The following is a 27,574-nucleotide window of genomic DNA, read 5'->3' as shown; positions in this document are numbered from 1 at the left end:
AGATAAATTTAAATTACCGCATTTGTAATATTTAAACTATTTCAGTTTAAATACATCATTGAACAGTGTTGCAAGGTGTATTTTTTATTTAGCACAACAACAAATTAAAGGGCTTTATTAGCAAAACATACAATGCTGCGAATTTGAACTCAAACGGACAACCGAGTCAAAAATGGTAGCTGTTCAAAGATATCTTGAATCTGCCATTTTGAATCTTTGAACGGCTGCAAATGTTTACTCAGTTGTTGTTTTGTGCTTGAATTTGCGGCATTGTAATCTAATAAAAAAGACCTTAAATTTGATGTGCATATCGACCTTTGCTTACGTTTACGATTTTCTTCCGATTCCTAGCGGATGCCCCCTGAGGAGGTAGCATTGCAAATCCAATGAATCTTTCAGCAAATGAAAATAATTATAACTAAATCATAAATGTAGCATACCAAACTACAACTGTTGCTTATTCTTCATAAGAATGACATAAAGATTGTAAATTTACAGTTTTTAAGAGTTTTCTCCTTAATTGTTAACCATACAACAACACTTCAATATACTTAATCTTTTTTCAAAATAAATTGTTAGGAAAGAAATTTCAAAATTGGGAAAAAACATTTTTGCCCCATAAACTCCTTCATCCAAATAAAACCCTGTTCCCAAGGTCCGATCATGCTGGTTCAGATTCAAATTACTGTAGGTTTACACTTTTGTACCAAATTTAATCCAAATCAAATTTACTTGAGTTATTGTGCAAACGGACATATAATATAGGTTCGCCTCTGGGGACATAAAAAAAAATATAAATCAGTCCTGGGTCTAGGTCTTACCATGAGGCCTACGGTAATAAATAATAAGCTATATGGAAAATTTGTTGAAACGAATTAAACAATTGTATTTTTTTATAACAAATTACATTAATTCAACAAATTCTATCAGACACTGATTCATTCAAAAAATCGTAGGTCTTGTTACAAATTAGTAAACTAAATTTGTGCTTATTTTAAATCAGTGGGAAGCTTACATTTTTCCCTTTAAAATATCCTTTAACATTTATTTTTAACTTTGCAACATCTCTCTGTTTGTTATTGTAGTTACAAAAAAAAAAAAACCAAAACTAAACTGAAAAAGGGGGGTCCAAATGATTAGATGTTCCAAATGGTACTCTAACTACTTCACTTTTACTGTAACAATATAGTTGACAAAATAGTTATCACACTGGCATGTAAGGAGGCAATACAAACATACACAAAATAAATAAACTAGGGGAACAGTGATGAGGGTTTTGAGAGGATACCAAACTAACCTACAAGGTTAGTTAATATTCCTACCAAAATGAACACAATTTGAACAAAAACCTTATCACTATACACTAGGCCTAGTAATCAGGGGACCCTTGCGCAAATTGTGCATTTGGATAAGGTTCAATTCCGAGGCAAAACAAATAATACAATACTCTTTTACGAGGGGAGGGTGGTTTTTTTAAGGGCCAATTTCGTATAGCTCCGTAGTTTGCATCTGCCAGCGAGGCTCCTTGTCGCATATCATTTGTGAAACGAAGCTATGTAGCTGAAGTGTACAATTCGCTGTGTTTTTATTTTTTTGATTATTGAATCACTTGGTGTGTGTGACATAAGATCAGTGATACGTTTTTGACCACAAGAAACATATCCGATGCTGACATTTATTACCAGATGACTACAGTTTATGACCCTAATGCAATGATAGAGGGGAAAGTACAGACGCTATAAATATAAAATGGATGTACACTCAACTCCCGATTAACCAGGATAAAGTAGGGTTGAAACGTCATCGTCGTCGTCCGCGATTGTGGGAAAATCATGAACATCTTCCGTGGCATGTAGACATCATTGTCGTCTTCCCCGGTCACAGAAACGTCATCGTCGTCGCCTTGCTTGTTCACGGCAAAAGCGGTAATTTTCCTATCACATGGGTATGACAGGTATCGGTATAGAGAATTATCAAATCCCTAGTTATTGTTATTAGATTTGTGTCCAGACAGTTTAAAATACATATTTTGTCATTTAAGAATTAAAGGAGTTTTAAAACCGATTGTTATAAAAAGGGATTAGGATAAAAATATTGCCCTACTTGTACATAAACAATTTAAATACCAAACATACTTAAAACTTACTACAGTTGTAAAATCAATTTCAAATGAAAAAATTTTACCTCTCACCTTAAACAGTCCATTAAGGCAGTTCACTTGCATAAACACAAATAATTCAACAAAATACAATAAAATCTTTAAACAAAAAGATTTTAAAAAGACAAGTTATATTTGTGTAGGATTATGTGTGTCTACAAAATATTTATTTCATAACATTTTACATTTTCGAGTTCATAAGACAAGGAATTAGGCGTAACTATACCTCTGAAAAATCCCTCAAGCTAAGAATTGTTAACCTAATACAGTTGTAGTTTCTCAAAATGACTTGCATGATTTTATTTATTTTTCATGGCTAGGTATAGACATTTTTAGACTAAACAAAATTACAAACCCAAATCACAAAAACATTTCAGAAAAAAGTAATTTAATCTTTCAATAAGTAACACCAAATCCTAATATCTAAGTATAAATTATTTTATATATATAATAACTTGTTTTTTGAGGAAAGAATACTTGGATTAGGACTGTTAATGAAGAAGGAATGGATACAGAGCTGCTTGCAGAAGAAAAGTGTTCAAGGCAGGTAACATCACACAAAAACGTTTACAACATTATATTTAACAATCATAAGGTACATTTACGTCAAAAGTTCAACAAAGTAGTGGTTGGAAATGAACTGAGACCATTTTACTCCTATACAGGCATTGTCAAGTCCCTTTCCAATAATGTTTCATCTAATAATCGACTCGCCATTTACATTCAAAGAATACACATGGAACATAACCCTCAGGAAAACCATTTAAAGTAAGCCTAATATTTACCGGCTGCGACGTGGCACGGATGGAGACAGACCAAAACATTTAATATTCTGTCCCGACAAGGGGGCTTCTTTAGAAGGAAGTAAACTAATAGATTGTAGTTATAAACTGGCACTGTATATGAACTTTCTATATCAGTCTTGCCAACGCATCAGAGTACTTTCTAGTTTCTAATCGCTAAATATTAAAAAGCGTCTACATACGTTAGTTCTGAGATTCAGGAGTAGAAAATGGTTTGTATAATATTTAAGTTAGGTGGTGATTTTGAATTTGTAACAAACTGGCCAGGCTAGTTCCCATCACCTGAGCATAGATAAGTTGCATTGACTCTTTACTTTTTGTGTTATTAACCGTCTGGAACTCTTTTCTTAGTAAGTTAGTAGTGTACCGTCCCTTCTTCCTTATGTTTTTGATACAATTGTGTCTTATTTATCAACTGGTTAATATTTCCATTAGTATATTTGCAGAAGTATTGAGAAAATATTGCTGCAAGATCACATAAAATATTACTGTGAAGAAAACAGGTTTCGGCTTAAGGTTGAAAGTCTATGTCGGTTTTGTTCTGTAACAGAAAGGAACCATGTAACACTTACTTGAGAAGCTGGGAGGGAGTCCGTTGCGCATGGATGAGTGCCTTGCAGGTGGTGGAGGGGGGGCCGGACTCTGAAATGTCAGATCACAATAAATATTTGATGCAAAACACAACACAGAGGAGTAATCTTGCATCCATGTCTGCAAACAAACAATACACCAATACAAACTGCAACAAGTTTGGATGACAAAAACGCATTGTAAAGATGAAAAAATCATTAAATGATCATTAGTTTCTTCGTTAGAAAACCTACACAAGACTTAACATTTGTCCTTGGTTGAAACCACTTAAATTTCTTCGTTCTGACTTGTCATCAATGTATAAAATAAAGCGATAACCATCACTAATTATCAACAAAAATTATCACTTATTATTTCTCGAAAGCCGCCGATGTGTGAGCTGTGAAGAGCAGACAAGAGACACACGTTACTACCACAAAAACTCATCTTGAAATGTAGATTGTGTTGTACAATATCATCTGCTTTGCAGAGAGAACAGCTGAAGCTAAACAAAGGCACCGTAGCGGTTTTGAACTAAATAGTTCTAAGTTGGCTACTAAAGTTGTTAGCCATCATTATAAAAGTAATATAAAATAAGTAAATGTTAAAATAAAATATCCATCCCGGGTGTCGGTATCGGAATAGACTTTTGGCAATCGATTCTTGATACCAATACCAATGTCCAAGTATCGGTGGTATCGATAATCATCAAATCCCTATCTAAAACTCGTTTTAGAGGCCTAAATTAGTTTTATATATTCATCAGGACGTAACCGATACATCGAGATTTCGATGCATGATGAATCGAATCGAACCGAAATTTCGATGCATTGCACACCACTAATCCTAACTGATATCACCACAATTCTTATGTGGAAAAGTTCTTTTGAATAAGGTAGGCCAAGTTAATATTAGTTTTTTTTATACTGATGTTTATTTTTAAATAAAAGATTTTAAATATTCTTGTCTATAATTATTGAGCGGAGCGAGCGAAGCTCTTATACGTCGACTCTTATGCATTTCGTAATACGCAAACTCCTCCTAGACGGCTGAATCAATCGTTTTCAAATTTTGCATGGTGATAAAGACCATATCGGTGAGTGCCAACATCTATATGGCGTTAAAAAAGTCTCTCAGGAATCCGCCCCACTGGGTCTCAAAGTTTCAATGTAATCCTTATGGAAGCAGTATTTGACACATAAACAAAGACATATGATCAGCTGTTTTGAATGCAGCAAATAAAGAAATAGCTGATAGCATTATTCCACAGATATTAGAACAGAAACGGTATGGATCATAAATATAATCAAATGACGACACTAGCTTCAGGTCCGTGACGTAGGAAGTGGTGAAGGAAGTAGTAAAGGCGAGCTGTCCGGAGTGTGGGAACTGTTTATGACGATTAGATTAAGGTATCTACAATCCTAAAATGCTATGGGAAGGGACGAAAACAGGTCCACGTCGTAGGAAGTGGTGAAGAAAGTAGTCAAGGCGAGCTGTCCGGAGTGTGGAAACTGTTTTTGACGATTAGATTAAGGTATCTACAATCCTATAATGCTTTGGGAATGGAGGGAAACAGGTCCACGACGTAGGAAGTGGTGAAGGAAGTAGTAAAGGCGATCTGTCCGGAGTGTGGAAACTGTTTATGACGATTAGATTAAGGTATTTGCAATCCTAAAATTCTTTGGGAAGGGAGGGAAACATGTCCGTGACGTAGGAAGTGGTGAAGGAAGTAGTAAAGGCGAGCTGTCCGGAGTGTGGAAACTGTTTATGACGATTAGATTAAGGTATTTGCAATCCTATGATGCTTTGGGAAGGGAGGGAAACAGGCCCACGACGTAGGAAGTGGCGAAGAAAGAAGTCGAGGCGAGCTGTCCGGAGTGTGGAAACTGTTTATGACGATTAGATTAAGGTATTTGCAATCCTATGATGCTTTGTGAAGGGAGAGAAACAGGTCCGTGACGTAGGAAGTGGTGAAGGAAGTAGTAAAGGTGAGCTGTCCGGAGTGTGGAAACTGTTTATGACGAATAGATTAAGGTATCTACAATCCTAAAATGCTATGGGAAGGGAGGAAAACAGGTCCACGACGTGGGAAGTGGTGAAGGAAGTAGTAAACGCGAGCTGTTCGGGGCGTGGGATCTGTTTATTACCATTTTAGATTAAGGTATTTGCAATCATATGATGCTATGGGAAGGGAGGGAAACAGGTCCGTGACGTAGGAAGTGGTGAAGGAAGTAGTAAAGGCAAGCATCTCGGACCGTGGGAACTGTTTATGACAATTAGATTAAGGTATCTGCAATCCTAAAATGCTATGGGAAGGGACGAAGACAGGTCCACGTCGTAGGAAGTGGTGAAGAAAGTAGTCAAGGCGAGCTGTCCGGAGTGTGGAAACTGTTTATGACGATTAGATTAAGGTATCTACAATCCTATGATGCTTTGGGAATGGAGGGAAACAGGTACACGACGTAGGAAGTGGCGAAGGAAGTAGTAAAGGCGAGCTGTCCAGAGTGTGGAAACTGTTTATGACGATTACATTAAGGTATCTACAATCCTAAAATGCTATGGGAAGGGAGGAAAACAGGTCCACGTCGTAGGAAGTGGTGAAGAAAGTAGTCAAGGCGAGCTGTCCGGAGTGTGGAAACTGTTTATGACGATTAGATTGAGGCATCTGCAATCCTAAAATGCTATGGGAAGGGATGAGAACAGGTCCACGTCGTAGGAAGTGGTGAAGGAAGTAGTCAAGGCGAGGTGTCCGTAGTGTGGAAACTGTTTATGACGATTAGATTAAGGTATTTGCAATCCTAAAATTCTTTGGGAAGGGAGGGAAACATGTCCGTGACGTAGGAAGGGGTGAAGGAAGTAGTAAAGGCGAGCTGTCCGGAGTGTGGAAACTGCTTATGACGATTAGATTAAGGTATTTGCAATCCTATGATGCTTTGGGAAGGGAGGGAAACAGGCCCACGACGTAGGAAGTGGCGAAGGAAGTATTAAAGAAGAGCTGTCCGGAGTGTGGAAACTGTTTATGACGATTAGATTAAGGTATTTGCAATCCTATGATGCTTTGTGAAGGGTGAGAAACAGGTCCGTGACGTAGGAAGTGGTGAAGGAAGTAGTAAAGGTGAGCTGTCCGGAGTGTGGAAACTGTTTATGACGAATAGATTAAGGTATCTACAATCCTAAAATGCTATGGGAAGGGAGGAAAACAGGTCCACGACGTGGGAAGTGGTGAAGGAAGTAGTAAACGCGAGCTGTTCGGGGCGTGGGATCTGTTTATTACCATTAGATTAAGGTATTTGCAATCATATGATGCTATGGGAAGGGAGGGAAACAGGTCCGTGACGTAGGAAGTGGTGAAGGAAGTAGTAAAGGCAAGCATCTCGGACCGTGGGAACTGTTTATGACGATTAGATTAAGGTATCTGCAATCCTAAAATGCTATGGGAAGGGAGGGAAACAAGTCCGTGACGTAGGAAGTGGTGAACGAAGTAGTTAGGTGAGCAGTGTGGAGTGTGGGAACTAGAAACCGTTTGTAGCAGTTATATTAATGTATCTGCAAAGCTGAAATGCCATGAGAAGGGATGGAATCATCCCAACGACATAGAAAATGGTGAAAGAAGTAGTAAAGGCTAGCAGTGCAGAGTGTGGGGAATGTTTGTGGCAATTAGATTAACTATCTAAAATACTAAAACGATATGGAAAGTGATGAAAACAGGTCCACGACGTAGGAAGTGGCTTAGGAAAACGTAAAGTATGAGCATAGTGTGAGAATCGTCTTTGACAGTTAGATTAAGGTATCTTCAATCCTAAAATGCTATGAGAAGGCAAGGAAATAAGCCCCACGACGGAGGACGTGGTGAAGGAAGTATTAAAGGCTGGCAGTGCAGAGTGGGGGAACCGTGTGGGCAGTTAGATAAATGAATCTGTAATCTTAAATGTTATGAGAAGGGAAGGATACAGGTCTATGACGTAGGAAATCGTGAAGCAATTAGTAAGGCTAGCTGTGCAGAGTGTGGGAACTGTCTTTGGCAATTACATTAATGTATCTGCAATCCTAAAATGCAATGAGAAGAGAGGGAAACAGGTCCATGACGTAGGGGGTCGTGAAGGAAGTAGTAAAGGTGAGCAATGTTGAGTGTGGGAATTTATTAATCTATCTGCAATACTAAAATTCTATGGGAAGATACTGTAGACTGTGTAGGTTAAAATGATTACGAAGCACGAATCGATACATATTTTCGATACATGCAATCGTTTACAAATCGAAATTTACAACTGAGTTGGCAACAACTGATTTTTACTCCATAGAGGCTAAAAACGATTTTTACTCCCTAGAGAATAAAAATGCTACTTTAGACCCGCAACGCATGCATTAAAAACTACTGTTTTTACTGCAGTATGACAAAAACAATATAATATGAACCCTTATGATGACTCCGCTCAATTTTGTGGATGCCTCTGCGAACGCCACCTAGTTATTTTCTTATCCAAACCAGTCATCTGTCATAAATCAGTAGGTATTTCAAAATGTTACAAAATCAGGTTAAAATGTCGAACGTGCATATACTGTTATGACCGAGAAGGGAAATCCCATCTCAAAATTTTTTGAGAAATAAAAAATTCTGTCTCGTTTTGTCTCAAACTAAACATCCAATATCGTCCATCCCTACAATAAATATTAAACAGGCACATTACACTGTTACAATACACGTTGTAAAGGTTAAACAATTTTATCTTTTAAAAATAGTACTAAAATTCTTTTAAAATGTTGACTTATACTAATGTGTGTTGTGTTTTTCTTACTCTGTACTGTATACTTGTTGCTGATAGTATGCTCAAAAGTATCATACTCGCCCGGGAAGGTTTCAACGGTGCTTTAATGAAATCTATTCTATCTTTACTATCACCTTGGCATGACATACTGTATTCACTCACCGCAGCCTGTGGCGGGGCAGGTATCCTATGCATCAGTGGAGGCACTCTGTGAGGTGGTGGGGGAGGTGCCTGTGTAGGCGGAGGTGGTGGAGGGCTGCTCATCACCACCTTGTTGGGAGGGGGAGGAGGCGGGCGGGTCTGCGGGGGCCTCAGTGGTCTGTGTGGCGGGGCCCCCCGAGGTGACGGCAGCGTGTGGTGCTTGGGCGGAGGAGGAGTGGCTAGCAACGAGTCCTGTGACTGATGGAACATCGGCGCCCCTCTGTACAGCTCACTTTGGTTTGGTAACAAGGGCATTTGTCCTGCGACAAATATGACTGTAAGCATTGATGATTGTACTAAATTATACAAAAAGCCTAATATGACAGTGAATGAGAAGCAAAAGTGGGAAGAGGCGAGTATTAGGCCCAGCGCACACGGTGTGACTGTTTTACAACAACTGTTGCAAACCAGTTGCGTCTGGAACCATTTTGCAACTGAAACAAAACTTCTGTCCGCACACGGTGTGACTGTTTTACAACTACAGTTGCGTCTATTGTGCAATCAGTGGAGTGCAATTTTAGTGCAGTTACGTTGTTTTAAGGCCCTGAGTGCGCTTACTACGTCGGACTCAGACGAAGACGACATTATTAGCTATTATCAATAACGAAAACAGCGAAGGGTACTGAGAGAACATTGGGTTCACCCTTATTTGAGCAAGAATGTTAGTACTAGGCTGTGTGTAGCAGCTAGAGCTAGTTGGATAGGAAATTATAAACACTAAAAACACTATACGGCCGTCAAAATTCCACCAAAATACCACCAAACACCACAAAAACACCCGTGGTCTTGTACAACTGAAGTCTGCAACGCAACTGCAACGTCGGGCTCACGGTTGTATGTGACTGGTTTCAAACTTTTTTTGAAATCGCATACAACCAGTTGCGTTGTGTGCGCCTCCCCACTGCAATACATTGCCGAGGTTTGCAACGAAAGTTGTAAAACAGTCACACCGTGTGCGCTGGGCCTTAGTAGTGGCATTGTTTAAAACACCAGAGTAGACTTCCCATCTATGAGCAGCCAATTTTTCATTAAAAAAGAACCTGAAACAGTTCTTCTGTGGTGTAATGAGCTACACACAGAATTTGTAAATGTCAAAATTCTATTCATCCTCTTAGGTGAGATTCTTTAATAATGTAACACCAACACAGTTACATCAATACAGTTTAAAGTATGTCATTCTTTCAGTTTGTTTAGTATTTATTTAGTATTTGACAGCAGCACAATCGGTCAGTGGCACAATTCAATCTATGTTTATTTTAAGTCAAAAACTGGCTAAAACTTACTGAATGTTTGTTTACTTTGACTTTTGATAGAACCAGGGTGTCTAGTTTATTTCCATTATAAAATTCAAGACTAATTCCAGACTTTTCAAGACTAATTCTAGATTTCTCAAGACTAGTTTTTTCAACAATTAGTGGGTGTTGATACCAAAATGTATCGATTCGCGATTCTTGATACCGACACTAATACTACACCAACCCCTGTCTATATCATAAAGTAGTATTATGATAATGTGGTGTTTTCAAGTAAAGAATAATGCAGCAATAACAAATTCTAACTATAAAATTTGGTTTTTTCTATCATGAAATCTTCCGCGTACCGTACGTTTAGACATCATCATTGACTGCAGCGGTTACAGAAACGTGATCGTCGTCGTCCGCGATCACGGTAAAATCATGAACATTTCCTGCGGCCGTGTAGACATCATCGTCGTCTCCCGCGGTCACGGAAACGTCATCGTCATCTCCCGCGGTCACGGAAACGACATCGTCGTCGTCCGCGATCGCGACAAAATCATGAACATTTCCCCCGGCCGAGCAGATATAATCGTCGTCTCACGCGGTCACGGAAACGTCATCGTCATCTCCCGCGGTCACGGAAACGTCATCGTCATCTCTCGCAGTCACGGAAACGTCATCGTCATCTCTCGCAGTCACGGAAACGTCATCGTCATCTCTCGCAGTCATGGAAACGTCATCGTCGTCTCCCGCGGTCATGGAAACGTCATCGTCATCTCCCGCGGTCACGGAAACGTCATCGTCATCTCTCGCAGTCACGGAAACGTCGTCGTCGTTGTCCGCGATCGCGGCAAAATCATGAAAATTTCCCGCAGCTGTTTAGACATCACCGTCATCTCCCGCGGTCACGGAAACGTTATCGTCGTCGTCTGCGATCACGGCAAAATCATGAACATTTCCCGCGGCCGTGTAGACATCATCGTCGTCTCCCACGGTCACGGAAACGTCATCGTCATCTCCCGCGGTCACGGAAACGTCATCGTCGTCTCCCGCTGTCAAAGAAACGTCATCGTCGTCTCTCGTGGTTTCGGAAACGTTATCGTCGTCGTCCGCGATCACGGCAAAATCATGAACATTTCCCGCGGCCGTGTAAACATCATCGTCGTCTCCCGCGGTCACGGAAACGTCATCGTCATCTCCCGCGGTCACGGAAACGTCATCGTCGTCTCCCGCGGTCACAGTAACGTCATCGTCGTCTCCCGCTGTCACAGAAACGTCTTCTTCGTCGTCTCCCGTGGTTTCGGAAACGTCATCGTTTCCCGACTACTAGACACCCTGTAGAACAAAACAATCCATTACCGAGTGTGTAGATTGATTATTAATTTCTGTAAAAAACAGCCAGCAAAAAAAGCCAAACTCAGAGCAACACTTTGTATAAATTATAGCACCACTTTCAAGTAACATAAAAACATATTTTTGTCAGTACCTGTGTCCTCTGTCAATGGCTCAGTTACGTTTGTTCATTTTTAATTCAAACTAGCAACAACTAAAACTTGAGAATTGGATGTTTACGGTCCCTCACCTGGAGGGGCGACGGGTGGAGAGCGAGGTGCCCTCATACTCTGAGCTCTAGTCACACTAGGCCGTCCATTGGTTAACTTGCCAGGACTCTTGGCGACATAGCCTGGTGGCTTGGGTGCCACGTTGGGCTTCCCGTGGCCACCTGGAGGTGCTTTCATTGCTCGCGGAGCCGCCTGCCACGAGCCATTGTTGCTATTAAGACTGGTCGTGCTATTGGACCGGTTGTGTATCGGTCCTGTCAGAACCGAGTCTGACGTACTCTGTAAACACCTAACATGTTACTGATAGACAGAGTTATAGTATGAGTATAGTAGTAGTAGAGTTATGAGTAGTGTTATAGACAGAGTTTATGATTTAAAACTATGACTATATACACCAAAAATATACACTGTACAGTGTTATCATAAAATAATGGTGGACTTTTTTAAGTATGAAAAAAGATGTTTTACTAAACTAACCAGGAGACAAGCATGATTGATTTTCACACCTTTTTGACACATCATTAAAACTCTACTATTTTCTCTTTGTGAAAGTACAAAAGGTAACCGGATTTAAAATACCTGTATTTGATTGTAGAAGAAAATTCTTATTGTAGAGGTCCTAAAAACAATAATTGAACAGATGCAAACATATTTTTAAATTTTGTCTACAATAAATATTATGTGACCTATGTTGAATACACCCAACAATTGTACTAGCTGGTTAGATAGTGGACAACTAATCACCCAAGAGTAACATTGGGTTACTTTTAGATCCTCTGGATACTAAATAAAAATTCCTTTGATTTTGGCATGAATTAAAGATATTTATCATATTGTTACAAATAAAACCATACTGGAAATTAAGACCTCCATAATTTTGAAAGACAAAATGAAAATATCAAAGCAACACTTAGTAACATGAACATCAATAATGAACATCATTAATAAAAATAAAAAAAATAAACAACTAGTAAGGAATAAATACATAAATACAATGAAGAACATTACATCAGTTAAGGATAAAGCATCAAATTAAAAATATTAACAATGAAGCCCAGACATATTTACAACATGAGTAAGTAAATAAAAATACTTCTAATAATATTTTTAAAAGTTTTAAGTGTTATTAGACATATTTTTATTTACTTCCCGTAAGTTTAATAACACGTACAATGCTGATAAAGAAATGATTTAACATGAGCAACACAATACAGTCATATTAAAAATATGTGACAACAAGACATCTGTGGTTGGTGAAAGAGTATAAGTCAATCTGACTTTTAAGAATTTATCCTTTCCATTGGAGATGGATTAAAGACACTGAGAAGAGAAGACAGGATAAATAGTTGCGAAGCAGCTCTGCTGTAAAAAAGTATAAACTTGCCCAGGGAGACAGTACATAACTTACAAAAGAACTACAAAAAACAGCCACTTCACATTTCGACAATTAACTTACACAGGAAAGTGCACAAACATACCAATCTTGAAGCAAACAGCCAATTGAAAGAGTTACCATTGAAGACTCTGCCTCCTCAGGTACAAAAAATAGCCACTTTACATTTTGACGATAAACTTGCACAGGAAAGCACACGGACACACCAATGTTGAAGCATATAGCCAATAGAAAGTTTTACCATTGAAGACTCTGCCTCCTCAGGTACCAAAAATAGCCACTTTACATTTTGACGACCAACTTGCACAGGAAAGCACACGGACACACCAATGTTGAAGCATATAGCCAATAGAAAGTTTTACCATTGAAGACTCTGCCTCCTCAGGTACCAAAAAATAGCCACTTTACATTTTGACGATCAACTTGCATTGGAAAGCACACGGACACACCAACGTTGAAGCAAAGAGCCAATTGAAAGAATTTGTTACCGTTGAAGATTCTGCCTTCTCAAAAGTTGAAGATAGACGAGGTCTCTGGATCTTAAACTCAACAGGAGTAGGGGGTGCTAAAGTGGATGGTTTGGGTCTCGGAGAGGTGGGTAATGGGGGTAGATACTGGTTCTGAGGAAGATTAGATTTTGTCATAGATGAGTCTCTGTAACGATTGTACTCATTACGGTTTGGCGAGGGGGAAGGAGACTGGTAGTTGTTCACATTAGGTGACTGAATCGGAGCGATAGTGAACAATGGGCGTTTTGAAAGCGGCTTCTCCGAGCGTACAGTGTCTGTAGGTCTTAGAGAGACACGAGACGGGAAAGTGCCAAAGGAGTTGAGACCTAGCTCTTTTGATGTTGGAGGAGGGGGAAACTTGAAAACAGGTGACTGAGGTGCAGGAGCAAACCGTGGGGGAGTTTTAGCATTTGGAAAATTTATTGGTGTCAAAGTAAATTTGATATCAGATGACTTGATGTCTGTAGTATCTGTGGTGTAGGCATTTTGAGGTTCAATGTTTGCCAGGGAATACATAGATTTTGAAAGAGATGTTTTCACCAATACCCCATGCTCAGTAGAGGGGTTTTCAGAACTGACATGTGACAACACTCTAGGTCTAGGGATGATCTGTGGCTTGTAAATCTGAGGAGAAACTAATTTGTTGTAGGAAATAGACTTCTTGCGATCCTCTTGATTCAATTTTGACTTCGATCCTAAAAAAGAGATATCCTACAAAAGAAAACAAGTGATGTTGTATAGTAATAAATAATAGAATTATTTTACAAAACTGTATTAAAATGGAGTGTTTTTTTTTTAATAAGGGCCGATTTTGCGTATAAATCCGTATTTTGCTTGTTTGTAAGCAGCAACGAGGCTCCTCACCACTTACTAGCATCATTTGTGAACAGGATGACACAAATTACAGCTCTGTAGCTGTCACAATTTGTGTCATTCTGTTCACAAACGATACCAGTAAGTGGCAAGGAGCCTCGTTGTGGTTTACAAGGGAATTACGGATTCTTATGCAAACCAAACTGCCCTCGTAATAATGATCAGTAGAAACATAACATACTCTCATTCTCCCCAGCACAGAGAATTAGGATAGACCCTAGACTGGCTGTATTTTTGCTTCGTTAGTCCTAGTTATTTTATATACCACTTCTAAACAAACTGTAGTTTTTTAAGTTTTAACTATAAAAGTTTGTACTAAACAACCCAAGTTTTACTTAACCCTTAATGGACGGCCTACAATAATATGTAGACATGAAATGAAAAAAAGAAAAAATACCCCCGCCGCAGCAAACCTGCCGACTAAGCGAATTTCCATTTGTCTGAATTGATTTTCAGTTAAATATATTTTAATAACATTAGGTTTAACGAGTACCTAGGTTTGCTGCTACAAGGAAACTAATAAAGTGTGTTTTTGAGTAAAATATTGATAGCTTAGTACAAAATAAATAAATTTGCCAAGTTTGATCAAAATATATCCATAAACAAGCAAACTACAACATTTGACAATATTCTCCATAAGAATAACATGGGAATTTTAAATTTACAATTTTTTTAATTTTCTCTGTTAGTAATAATCGAACAAAAATACTTTTATATACTAAATTATTTGTTTTTTTAAGCTCTTTAAAAAGGTCTAAAGAGAAATCGGGAAATTTTGTGTTTTAAGGGTCAAAAGTGAGAAAAACCAATTTTTACCCCATAAAACCCCCCGTAAAGCCCCGTTCCCATGGTCCGATCGTGCTGGTTCGCGAACTCATTCAAGTTTATCCCGCTTTACACCTTTAAACCAAATTTCATCAAAATCGGACAAAAATTACTCAAGTTATCGCGTTCACGGACGTATATATATATATATATATATTATTTTCTTGCATTTTTAGGGCTACTAATATATATATATATAAGTCTATATATATATAAAAATTTGAACGAATGGTGTTTTTGGCCTCTGGGGACATCAAAATGAAAAAGTAAATCGGTCCCGGGTCTAGGTCTTACCGTGCCACCTACGGTAATAGCTACTTCCCTATAGGGAAATTCGCTAAAAACTAGTCGTAATAATCAGCGGATATTGCACAGTATCAATTTTTTCGTGTTGATGAGCAGAATCAATTTCTGCTCACAATTTTGAGGTTTAAAGTTACAACATTTACATTAAATAAAGAAAATTATGATAATTGTGGGTAATTAACAGATCAGGGAAAGGAATAACATCCTTCCTAATCTCCTGCCTTTGTGTCTGTGAGGACTGAGTATGTGTGCGTGAGCCTTCCTGGTGTTGAGGAGCACTTCCCTATTGCTAAAGGTATAGAACATAATTCATACAGTTTTTCACAAATGCAATTACTATTTGACAGGCAGGTTTGTGGCTATAAACTACTATAAACTAGTAAAACAGGTCAAAAAAGTAATCTTAGAAAAATAAGATGTTGAAAATGACTTAGATATATCATCTTTCAGTCATGCCATAAATGTGAAATTGTAATCAATATTTTGGTATTTTACAGATACCTCTGTAAACAGAAACATTGTTATAATGCTAGTGTTAACTATGGTAAATTTTTCACAAACACTATTGATGGAGAGTTAGGTTAGGTGCTGAATAAGATGTGTATCTCACTCCAAAACTTTTCCTGAATAAACTAATAACCATATGAAAATATAATATAAAAACCGGTCATCATCTGTCAATATACTCAAAGTATTCGCAACACAAACATGTTTAGTTAAAACGTAGCATACACATCAAACCGGTATGAGGGCCAAAGTATATTTTGCTAAGATAAACTCAGGTTTTATTCACATCGAAACTTTATCTCTACTTTTAGACAATAGTCATTCAAGCATCCAAACATTGTTTCCAGCTATAAAATTAAGTGTGAACAACTCAGTTTGAAATTGTATTATTAAACGTGTAAAAACCTGAATATTTTAAGCTATAATTTTAGTTGGTATAAAACTAAGTCTGGCCTCACGCTGGTTACAGACCTGAGGCATGGTAGGCTTCTGATTAGCAGGTGGTGGCTTGGGAGGAGGACCTCGATTTTTTATGTCTACGTTGAACTGCTTCCTTGGTTGGTCTGTTTTCTGAAACAACATTTAGGTGTAATAACCCCAAGTCTAATGATTTTTATTCCCATTACTATATGGACACAAGTTACAACGTCTTTCTGATCCGTAATTTGTTTCAATCCTCAAATGTTTAGTGTTTTACACTAAACACTCGATTAATAAACAATACCCACCAAAGTGGAAAACCCATATGAGCAAACAAAAAATGAGCTTCACTCTATACATTTTAACACAAATACTATAAAGATAGGTCTTTTCTTTTTTAAGAGCTTGGCGACATATATTAGGCCTACCTTACATTTGCATGTCCACCCGGGCTCCAGAGACCTGTGTGTTTTTAAAGTCTTAGGTCTGCAACACACTTAATTGAACATGACATGACAACATTTCTCTTTCAGATGATCTCTTTATGGAGGGTAGAACTCATGTGTTTAGAAGCACATGATCAGGGAGGGGTCTTGGGTTTCATTCTATGGTGTTTTATCACAAGATGATATTCACCAGACCATTGGAAGACAGTGAAGAAATGCTTGTAGAAATGTGACTGTTGCAAATGTTGAGTGCACCAGTTGAATTTAACCTCACAATTACTGTGGTAGTGGTGGACAGTTAATTTTGCTGTTGGGTTGATTTATTACCACTAGTGTTTAGTGGTGTGACTCTGTGTGTTGTTAAAGCTGTGTGTCATCAAATAGCAAGTGCACAGCAGACAGATGTACAGTATAAGGAGCAGATGATTGTCAGTACAAGCAGATAGCTTGACCTTGGAGCTCTCGATGGCCATTTCTATGTTTTGTTTCCATTTAGTTTTGTCAAATAAGCTGTGGTGTACGAGGGTCGTCTCAAAAGTAAGTTACACATTTGTTTTAAATCACAGCGTCGAGCGCTAGAAAGCTGGGAGTCGCGGGGAATTTTCGTCTGGATGTAGTGGCAACACTGTAAACGTCGCGGCCGCCTACGGCACTCGCCCCTCCAGTATCGCTCCGGCCATCATGGAGACACCACTTGTTCCCACCGCCGATTGTGAAATCCGTGCAGTAATTAGATTTTTGACTGCCAAGAATAAAAATGCGATCGAAATTCATCGAGAATTGTGCAGTGTTTATGGTGAAAATGTGATGTCTAGGCCAATGGTTTCCCGCTGGCGTCAATCGTTTATTGATGGACGAAAATCGTTACACGATGAACGACGAAGTGGCCGCCCGTCCACTTCCCGCGCTTTGACGGTTGTTGAAGATGTCCGCAAGGTCATTGACACCGATGGGATGTTTTTGGCCATCCACCTTACTCTCCTGACTTGGCTCCAAGTGATTTTCATCTCTTCCCGGAGTTGAAGCGGCATTTAGGCGGGGAGCGCTTCGAAAACGAAGACAAACTGAAACGGGAGGTGGAACAATGGCTAACCAAAATGGCGGCAGAGTGGTATGATGCTGGACTAAAAAAACTGTTGCCACGTTATAAAAAATACCTTGAAAAAGATGGCGACTACGTAGAAAAATAGTCTATGTATGTATCTTTTAAAATATACCCTTTTCAAACCAAATTTGGCTTTTTTATTTATTTTGGGAATAGGTGTAACTTACTTTTGAGACGACCCTCGTATCAAAAACAATAATAGGGAACCTACTGCAGAGAAAAATCGTCAGAAATAGTAATAAACAGTGCATTTCAACGTATTAGACTGAAGAAATATAATTTAAAAAATTTTCTTGGGATTATTTGAGGTTAAATGTAACATAAATTAAGAGGCATCTATTGACTACGGATGATCCGCCGCCCAGTTGATCCGCCCCCGGTTAATCGAGGTTCTACTGTGCTAATAAAATATTTAAAAATGAACTTACTCCTGAAGTGCTAGTTGCAGAGGGCAGAGACGTAAGAGACTGAGAGTTGTTTTGACCTGTTGACAAAATATTTCAACTTACTTACTGGTACGATTTACAATGATTTTATTACAATGATTGTAGGATGAATTAGACTTTGTTAATAAATAACCATAGGCCTAGACAAAAAAATCTGAGAATTTTATCTAAGGCTGACAAATGTCTGTTAAAATTTGAAACTGTTGAACTGAAACTCTTAACCCATTGGCGCCGACTTATGAGTGCCGCTCATGTCACCGCTACGCAGCGCCATTAGTTATTTTATTATTATAATTTCCCCCTTATTGTGTCTTCTTACTTTTATTATGTTTATAAATATCTTGCTTCTTGTTTTGCGTATTTACTCAATTATTTTTGCAAAAAAAAAAAAAACAAACAATGTTGTGTTGCCATGGAAACAAGATATCACAAAAAATCTGCTGCGATAAGGTAAACAAACAATTTTTTTCCCATGTAACTACTTATAAAAGTACACAACTTGTGATTTTTCTACGTAGGGAATCAATTGAACTTTATCTTGGAATTTGTAAATCAAGTTTACTTTGAAAAATCTGTTTTAAAATTTGTATTTTTATAATCTTTATAATTTTTTTTTTGTTTGTTTTACACTTTGACTATTCAACTACCACTTTTTTTGAAGACAATTTCACTGTGAACAGAAGGTGAAAGAATTATTAATTTATTACCTAAGGTTTTCTTTCTATAACAATTAGAGTAAAAGTCTACATATAAGGGAAAGTTAATTTGCAACAGAGGGGGCTGCAGGCAGTGCATTAATTCCTTCCCCAATGGGTTAAGTGATACGACTGTGTTTTCCAAGCAAAATGTCTAGTCACTGATACAAGTGCAAGTATATATCATTATTATACTTTCTGAAATGTAAAACATATCTAGGACAAGTCCTAGGGTGAAATATCAGTGTTATGTTGGAGAACTATTTCTTTGTTTCTACAAGTCCCTAGAACATAATTTTCTCAAGTAGCCTAAGTTAACTGAGCTTAATCCTTTGAAAAATTATTAAAAGTCAAATATATAATATGTCAACATTCACATTTAAAATTTTCAATCTGACTAATAAAGATCCAACAATTGTTAGGAATTACAAATTGATGTAAATCTAATATATAAAATTCTCGTGTCACAGTGTTTGTCTGCAAACTCCTCCGGAACGACTTCACCGATCGTTGAATCGATGAAATTTGGTGTGTAAATTCTGTAGGTATGCGAATCGGACGTAAACTATTTCCCGTTTTGAAATTCTTAAAAGGGCTCCGCCCCAGTGGCTCTGGAGTTTCCCATGTTAACCTTATGAGAAATGGAATTAATGAATCTTAACAGCTGTTTCAATTAAACAAGTTGGTTCTGTTCTATGATGTTCAATAGCATTAAAGTTACAAGGATTACCAACAGGGTACAGCACTATTATTTCTTTTACATTTATGACAACAGCTAATTTGCAACCAAAAGGTGAGTGAGCGTAGCGAACGAACTTCAACCTGGAGGCGAGTGAGCGTAGCGAACGAGCTAACCTGAAGGCAAGTGAGCGCAGCGAACGAGCTCCAACCTAAAGGTGAGTGAGCGTAGCGAACGAGCTCCAACCCAAAGGTGAGTGAGCGTAGCGAACGAACTTCAACCAGGACGTGATTGAGCGATGCGAACAAGATCATCTTGAAAATTAAACGTAACGGTACTTTCTTTCCATCGGTCTGTCTTAGGGGAAACCTATAACTTAGGCGATACGAAGTTCGCCGGGTCGGCTAGTACCTCAATAAGTTTTGAATATTGATATTATGAGGTTTTACCTTAGCAATCCTAATGTTGTCTATCCAACAATATCGATTTCAAACCCAAAGGTTCATCATAAGTCGGGATCTAGGTTAAGACCTCATAGTATCAATTGTTTACGATATTTTAAACAATCCAGAGGTTATAATGATTGGTAGTTTTTCAATTGTTGTCCTGTTTACTATCTTAGTATAGCAATCTACGGATGATAGAAATTAAAAGGATTTTTTATCTGTAGGCCTATTTATATTTCAGATTGAAAACTCTTTATTAGCAACCAAACTTATCAGTTGACTTCGATCAGAATCAAATAACCAATATAAATCAAACTTGTCAATGTAAAGTGACAAAAATTATACTTGGTTACATAATTAAAAGATTATATCAGTGGAGCTCATGCTTTAATGGATCATATTATTGCGTTTAACAGACTACAGTATACCATCTCTTAAACAACCCTGGATCAACCATAATAGGCCTAGTCCAGACAAAAAATAGAGGTTGGTTTATCCGTTTGATAATAAGACTGGTTAAGTTAGCTTAACAAACCTTTTTAGTCATTCTAGAGACTATTGTTCCAATTATTATTAAAGTAATAGATAAAACAAGTGTGCTGGTTTGGTTTTGTTTTGAACCACACAGGGAAAATAAATATGAAAAAGGATTGACTAATTTGTATATAACTTAAACTTTTAGAGTATGTTATGATTAAACTAAGACCTAAAAGACATTACCGATGGCATGTGTGTATTTATAAAATGCAGTGATTTTAAGTCTGGAAAAAATTTTACTTTGTATGTCTTTGTTCAAGAAGAAATTCCTATTTTCAAGATTACAATGTGGAGTACAGTAGTATAAGAGATTGTTTTAATAAGGGACAGTTGGTTTGTTCAGGTAATACAAGTAGGTACCAGTACTTGATCACTTTCATTGTTAAGTTACTTGGGCTATGTTAGATACAAAACATGCTGAGTATTGGATAAAAATTATAACAATGACACATTTATTTCTAAAATAATTTAAATATTTAAATGCCCATTATAATTGACCTTTTATGTCATTTGACCAACGCTTGATCTCCCATGCGGGTTTTGTTAAGAGAGGATATACTGTATGTGTGTTCAGGGTAGGTGAATATGGTAAAATAACTCACCAATATCAACTCCTGTTGGCTTCAGTTTGGGCATTCCCTGGGCGAACAAGCCGGCCAGTCCGTTGTTACGTCCCAACGTGGCTGAGCCATTGACTATCCCATTACTGCGGGGACTGCTACCAACACCGCCACCTGAACTGCCTCCACTGCTGCCACTACTCCCACTCGACGGTCGTGTGGTCCCTGTAACAGTTGTATACTGTAGCAGTTAAATCTTACAGGTTGAAACATCAGGTTGTCAATGATGTCCATTCCAACTTTTTCAATCAGTCTCATTGTGTACACGTTATACAACTTTTACTAAATAAATATTTTTAATTTTTTTTAAATTTTGGGGTTATCATCACCATTGCATTTTTTTTATTTTAGGGAGGAAATGACCCAAACCCTGATATTTTCTATTTGACATTGATTTTTACTTTCTTCCCCTCTACTTATACATATATATAGAGAAAATATTGTTTTTGTCAAAACTTTTGAATTTGAGTTTGGAGTGGGTATGTCAATTTTGGGTCCCCCTGAACCCCAAAAAGTAGTTTTCAAAGTGATATGTGATATGTGAGTGAGTGGGGGTGTGTTTGTAGAGTGCTATGGTCAAATTTGAATGACGTTTAGTATGCGGACACTTATCCATGACTCTAGACGTTTTGTTTTTTTTTTTTAGATTTTTAATGGTTATTTTCCCATAAAATAACAGAAAAATCTAATTTTCACAAAAACTGATCAACTATTTTGATTAACATTTTGTATGTTATGGTCCTTTTAACCTAACAAAATAGTGCAATCCCCAATGAAGTAAAAATTACAGTTAAAAAGTTATTAAAATGTTTGTGGATTTCCCGGTAAAATATCATAGTTAGTCCCATCGCTTGCTCATAATAAGGGTTGTTGACAAGCTAATGGGAGAAAGTATATGTGTCAGTTAACACCGTCTTAAGAAAACGATAATTTAAAGCAGCACTAAGTAGGTAACTTGATTAAACTAGGTTATTTTTATTAAAAAACTGGACTTTACCATGGAATGGATGGTCAAATTTACTATATTGTACTCAGTGCTCGATTTGCGGGAAAACGCGGCACAACAGAGTTCCGATACCTCTCTTTCGGAAAGCCCTGAGGTTGACTAATACAGTATTAAATTTAGAGTCTGAGTAACTTTTCATCTATGGACTGGAGGGAAAGAGAAATAATTGATAGCATATCTGAGATGGAAACTGAGTGACGTTTGAAATAATGACAGACAAACAGAAATTTATCATCACATATACATTAAGGAAATTAAATAAGCCTACAATCACATATTCCCACATATTCTTAAACTTGCCAAAAATACATTTTTTTATTCTTTATGCTACACAATTTTTATGTTAGTTTTGAATGTTTGATATGCTCTTGCAACCAAGTGGCTTTAAATATTTAACTTGAAGAGGAAAACCTGAAAACAGGAAACCGTAACACAATGCTAAATCATACATTTCTGAATAAATTACATCACATGACCTTAATAAATATAAATCTTACTTGTTGAGAGAAAATAGGTAGGTTTCCTGATAAAGGCAAAGTAAACAATTGATAATCAATTATGAGGTGTTACTTGTTATCTTATTTCAGTCAATGTTTGTACAATGAAACTAAGCTAGAAACTGCTATCACCTCAATTTCAAACCAATCCTTTAAAACATTGAGTGGTAATCAGTTCCAAAATTTACTTAATAAAGTAAGCTAGGAATTAATAATTAAATGTTTATTCTGGATGATGATTGAAATAAATTAATTTATCCTGCTTTTGAATATTTTAACAAATATTTAGTCTGAATAGTATTAGTTAATATTTCATTAGTAGTTTTAAAAGTGAAATCTCTTTAACATGACGTGATGAAAAATTCTCATTTTAGCCTTATTTAAAATTTCATTTTTTCTTTGTAGTTTTTTTATTTTAAAATTAAATTCTATGGGCTATATAGAAATTAAAGCTTGTAGATTAGCTTCTTTGTATTATGTAATGATTAACAAGTTAAACGAAGCTTGCTTTTTAAATTGATTTAGCTTTAGCTGCAAATCTGTTATAATTTAGACTGTATTTAAAGACAAGTACATTTTCACATGGATTATTTTACAGCTTGAATTGTTTCAGAAGACACCATTAACAAATAAAAACAGATTGTAACAGCTCTAATTACGTAGAAATTATCTAAAATATTATCAATAAGCATTGTGAGTGATGATTCTTCTGTAAAACTAATAGACAGACTAATATTCGGAGTGTCCAGCAAGTCATGAAAATAAAATTCAAGGTTGATTCCAGACGGTTTTCATGGATCCAAGTACAAATGGATGTTCAAGTCAAACTTCCCTTTTAAATAGGAAAACTAACTTATCAGTACCCATTTCATGAAGGCGGTATGGCTAGAAAATAACGGGACTTGGTTTCTGTGAGAGAAACCGTGAGAGCCTCAAGGTTAAGCACCATATTGCTGAGTGGCCTGACATCCCCTCTCCACATTCCAGCTAGTTGGACAAGCTTAGCTTGCTCAGTCGGGCCTCAGCCTTCGTTCCTGTTGGACCTTGGATGTGCCACTCGTCGGAAAAATGGTAGGCGTCTTAATTGAGCAACGCGTTACATGAAATTTTTAGTGAAGATGGATAAATGCACAACAGAAACTTATTCTCTCTTACAACAAGTGTTTAGGGAAGAATATATGACACGTACTACAGTAGTTTTTGAATGATATAAGCATACATATAAGCAAATATAAGTACAATATAAGCAAAATTTGTTGGTTATAATATTTTTTTTATAGAATTTATAATTGGCTAATTCAAAATTCTTTTTACAGCCTAAGAGGCTTTATCAAGTGCAATTTTGATGTTAAATTTTAATTAAAATAAATTATTATGCCTAATTAATTTTATTTTATGTAATATTTTGATGTATCAGAAATTTGATTGTATTTAGATGATTATTTTGTAATGTACCTATATGACGTGTCCTATTTCTTTGCAAAAAAGATCAATGGAATAAATTATTCTTATTCTCATTTCAAAGAGGGGAGAGAAGATGATCCGCACCATGGACGTCCCTCAACCTTGAAGACGGATTAAAACATTGCGAAAATAGGCAAAGTAATCCGATAAGATCGACGATTGAGTATCCGTGTAGTTGCCGAGACTGTAGGAATTGACAAAGAATCAGTTCTGCAAACATTACATGAACATTTTAATATGAGAATAGTGTGTTCCAAAATGGTAACAAAAATCCTCATGCCGGTACAAAAGGAGTCAAGGATGGAAATCTGTTATGACATCTTAAAAAACATTAGGGAGATCCTGAACTATTGGAAAGACTACCGCCCAATATCTGTTTTAAGTAATTTTTCAAAGATATTTGAAAAAGTTATCAATTTACGGCTAGTAAACTATTTTAACAGCAATGATTTGTTTTATGAAAAACAGTTTGGGTTTAGAAAGACATTCAGCACCAACAGTGCACTGATTGAATTTATCAATGATGTTACAAAGGCTTTGGACAGGTCTGAAACTACTGCTGGTGTTTTCTGTGACCTGTCTAAAGCCTTTGATTGTGTGGATCATTCAATTTTGCTTTCTAAATTAAAAGACTATGGTATAAAGGGTAAAAGTTTTTCTTTATTAGACTCTTATTTACAGAACAGAAAGTATAGAACAATAGTGACCAAAAACGGTGTGAAACATATGTCAAACTGGAATTTATCTAATTATGGTGTACCTCAAGGGTCAATATTGGGCCCTCTGTTTTTCCTGATCTTTATTAATGACCTTCCAAAAGCTATTGGCAGAGATTTAATCTTATTTGCTGATGATACAACAGCAATCATAAGAGAGGATTCAGTAAATAACTTAATTGTATCAATAGTAAACACTTTGGGTTGTATGAAAAATTGGTTTACAGATAATGGTTTAAAGCTGAATATTGATAAAACTCATATAATTAAATTTTCTTTAAAAAACAATGTAATTCTTGATAAAATTCCAAATTTAGTAGAATCTCATAGATTTTTGGGTGTATTGCTTGATACTCATATTAATTGGAAGATTCACATAGATAAGATGAAAGGCAAACTAAGATCTATTTCTTTTGCTTTCTTTCACCTGATAAACTGTGTACCTCAGGATACATGTGATCACAGTTTACTATGGATACGTTGAATCCATCTTGAGGTATGGAATCATACTGTGGGGAGTGTCAACAGAAGTTAAATCCCTACTAATTTTACAGAAAAAAATTATTAGAATCTTAACCAAATCAAGAAGGAGAAAATCATGTAAAAACCTGTTTAAAAATCTTAGAATTCACACCATTTTTGGATTATACATAAATGAAATTCTAAATTGGATACATAACACTAAGGAAAATTTGTCAGATGTAGTCAAATTTACACATAATTATAATACAAGGAATAAATATAATTTCAGATTACCACATCACAAATTGACGACTTTTAGGAACAGCCCTCAATATATGGGACTTAGATTGTACAATGAATTACCCCTGTATCTTAAAACTTTAAATGCTACTCAATTCAAAGATAAAATAAAAGATAAAATAATTGAGAAAGCCTACTATTCACTTGACGAATTTTTGGAGAACCCTATAATGTAGATAAAAATTCTCTGATATCCTACATGAGTTTATTTTAATTATTTTAACTATTAATTTTACTATAAAATACATCACTATGACGAAACACCTGTTCTTATGTATGAAATGTACTTTATAAAGAACGTATTGTGTAAATAAAATATGTCTTATGTCTTATGTCTTAAAGAGTTATTCACAGGTGACAAATCATGGGTTTTTTCCTATGACCCAAAAACCAAGCGACCACCAAAGCTTGGCTCGGAAGAGTCCGAATTCACTGAAGAAAGCTTGAATGTCAAAATCAAAATTCAAGGCCATGATAAATTTTTTTTGACATCCATGGAATTCTGATGTAAATTGGGTTCCTGAAGGTCAAACAAAGAATAAAGAATACTATCTTGGGGTATTGGCCACCCTCCGTGAGCGAGTGTGAAGAAAGCGACCAGAGTTGTGGAAGAACACGTTGTGGATTCCGTCATCAGGACAACGCCCCAGCCCACACTGCACTGGTGATTAAGACATTTTTGGCCAAGCATGAGATCCCTGTGTTGGAACATCCACCGTACACACCAGACTTAGCAGTTAGCTCCGTGTGATTTTTTATGTTCCCAAAAGTGAAGGAAGCGTTGAAGGGGACCAGAAGCGATGGAGACTTTGAACATGCTATGACTTAAAACACTGTATATGTCGAAAATTTGAATGGAAAGGTGGAATCACTATCTGAAGGGAGAATCAATATCTTCCAATTGATATAATAGTTACCAGCAATAAACGGTCCACTCTTGTCGTTGGTGACAGTCTTGCGTAGAGTGGCCCCTTGTCGGATACTCTGCAGCAGAAGGCCCCGTCCATCAGAGGCTGCTGCAGGCGGAGGGGCAGGAGCAAACGATGGGGGTGGAGGCGGGCCCGGCGGTGGTGGTGGAGGGGGGAACGGCATCCTGCGACCTCCTCTGTAACATGCACAACAATATAATAACAGAGATAATTTCTTCACAAATGTCTTTTTTCCCAAAAACAAATATCAAATCGCAAAACTTTTGGGTTGCAGACTCGTTTTTAGGCCCGTGTTTTATTTTCCTTTTCATTTTGTTTATCATGGGGTAAATTATGGCAGGGTTGTATTGTTGAAGATTTTTTCATTCTTATATTTTAAGTCACACATTATAAATTATGCATATTTCAAAATGTAGGCTAATACGCTAATACTAAATCAATGTCCTGTAATATTTTGTTATCTATCTATATCTATAAAAGAGGAACTATGCATGCATGTATGTGTGTATATACGTTATGGACTCCGAAACCGCTCAGCAGATTGTAATGAAACTTTCAGGCATTATTAAGCATCTTTCAAGGATGGCTCGAGTGAAGTTTGGTGCAGATTCGTCAAAAGCGCTCTGCCCCAGAGGGTTTTAAGTGGGCCAATGTCAGACTTTTTGATCTACAATGTTTACAAATATTAACCGTAGAAGTGAGAGAGAGATGGTAAAGATGGTACTCAGAGGTATACCAGAAGGAAGGAGACCATTAGGTAGACCAAGAATGCGATGGGTTGATGAGGTGACGAAGGACTTGAGAGGAATGGGAGCAGACTTGGAGCTGGCAGAGGATAGAAGAGCTTGGAGGCACATGGTTGGCGAGGCCAAAAATCACCTAGGTTTCCAATGGCCACAGGAGTAAGTAAGTAATGTTTACAAATAAATATAATTTAAAAGCAGATGTTTACTTTCACCAACTGTTTTGTAGGTTTGAATAATCACAACATTCTGTGTTAGCATTAGTCATGATTTGAAATAGTACCACAGTGTTTCTACAGAGTGCAGCACAGAAAACTATTTTACTTTTGAATAAGTCCAAATGTATTAC

General features: G+C 37.0%; 1 protein-coding gene across 1 annotated transcript in view; it reads right to left on the bottom strand.

The window, feature by feature from the left end:
* LOC129002666 (WAS/WASL-interacting protein family member 1-like) overlaps nucleotides 1-27,574 on the bottom strand; it is a 44,109-nt gene that overhangs the window by 5,814 nt on the left and 10,721 nt on the right. Inside the window, exons 3-9 of the mRNA XM_054430641.1 lie at nucleotides 26,471-26,658; nucleotides 21,091-21,273; nucleotides 18,114-18,169; nucleotides 16,186-16,284; nucleotides 11,322-11,580; nucleotides 8,463-8,761; nucleotides 3,534-3,603 (exon numbers count right to left, since the gene is read on the bottom strand). Of these exons, the coding sequence (XP_054286616.1) occupies nucleotides 3,534-3,603; nucleotides 8,463-8,761; nucleotides 11,322-11,580; nucleotides 16,186-16,284; nucleotides 18,114-18,169; nucleotides 21,091-21,273; nucleotides 26,471-26,645 (1,141 nt within the window). The 5' untranslated portion in view covers nucleotides 26,646-26,658. The remainder of the gene's footprint in view (nucleotides 1-3,533; nucleotides 3,604-8,462; nucleotides 8,762-11,321; nucleotides 11,581-16,185; nucleotides 16,285-18,113; nucleotides 18,170-21,090; nucleotides 21,274-26,470; nucleotides 26,659-27,574) is intronic.

The sequence above is a fragment of the Macrosteles quadrilineatus genome, unplaced genomic scaffold (assembly GCF_028750875.1).
Source record: "Macrosteles quadrilineatus isolate MER2022 unplaced genomic scaffold, UCM_ALF_1.0 Scaffold_9__3_contigs__length_116548681, whole genome shotgun sequence".
NCBI lineage: Eukaryota > Metazoa > Arthropoda > Insecta > Hemiptera > Cicadellidae > Macrosteles > Macrosteles quadrilineatus.
This window is presented reverse-complemented; position numbering and strand designations above follow the sequence as displayed.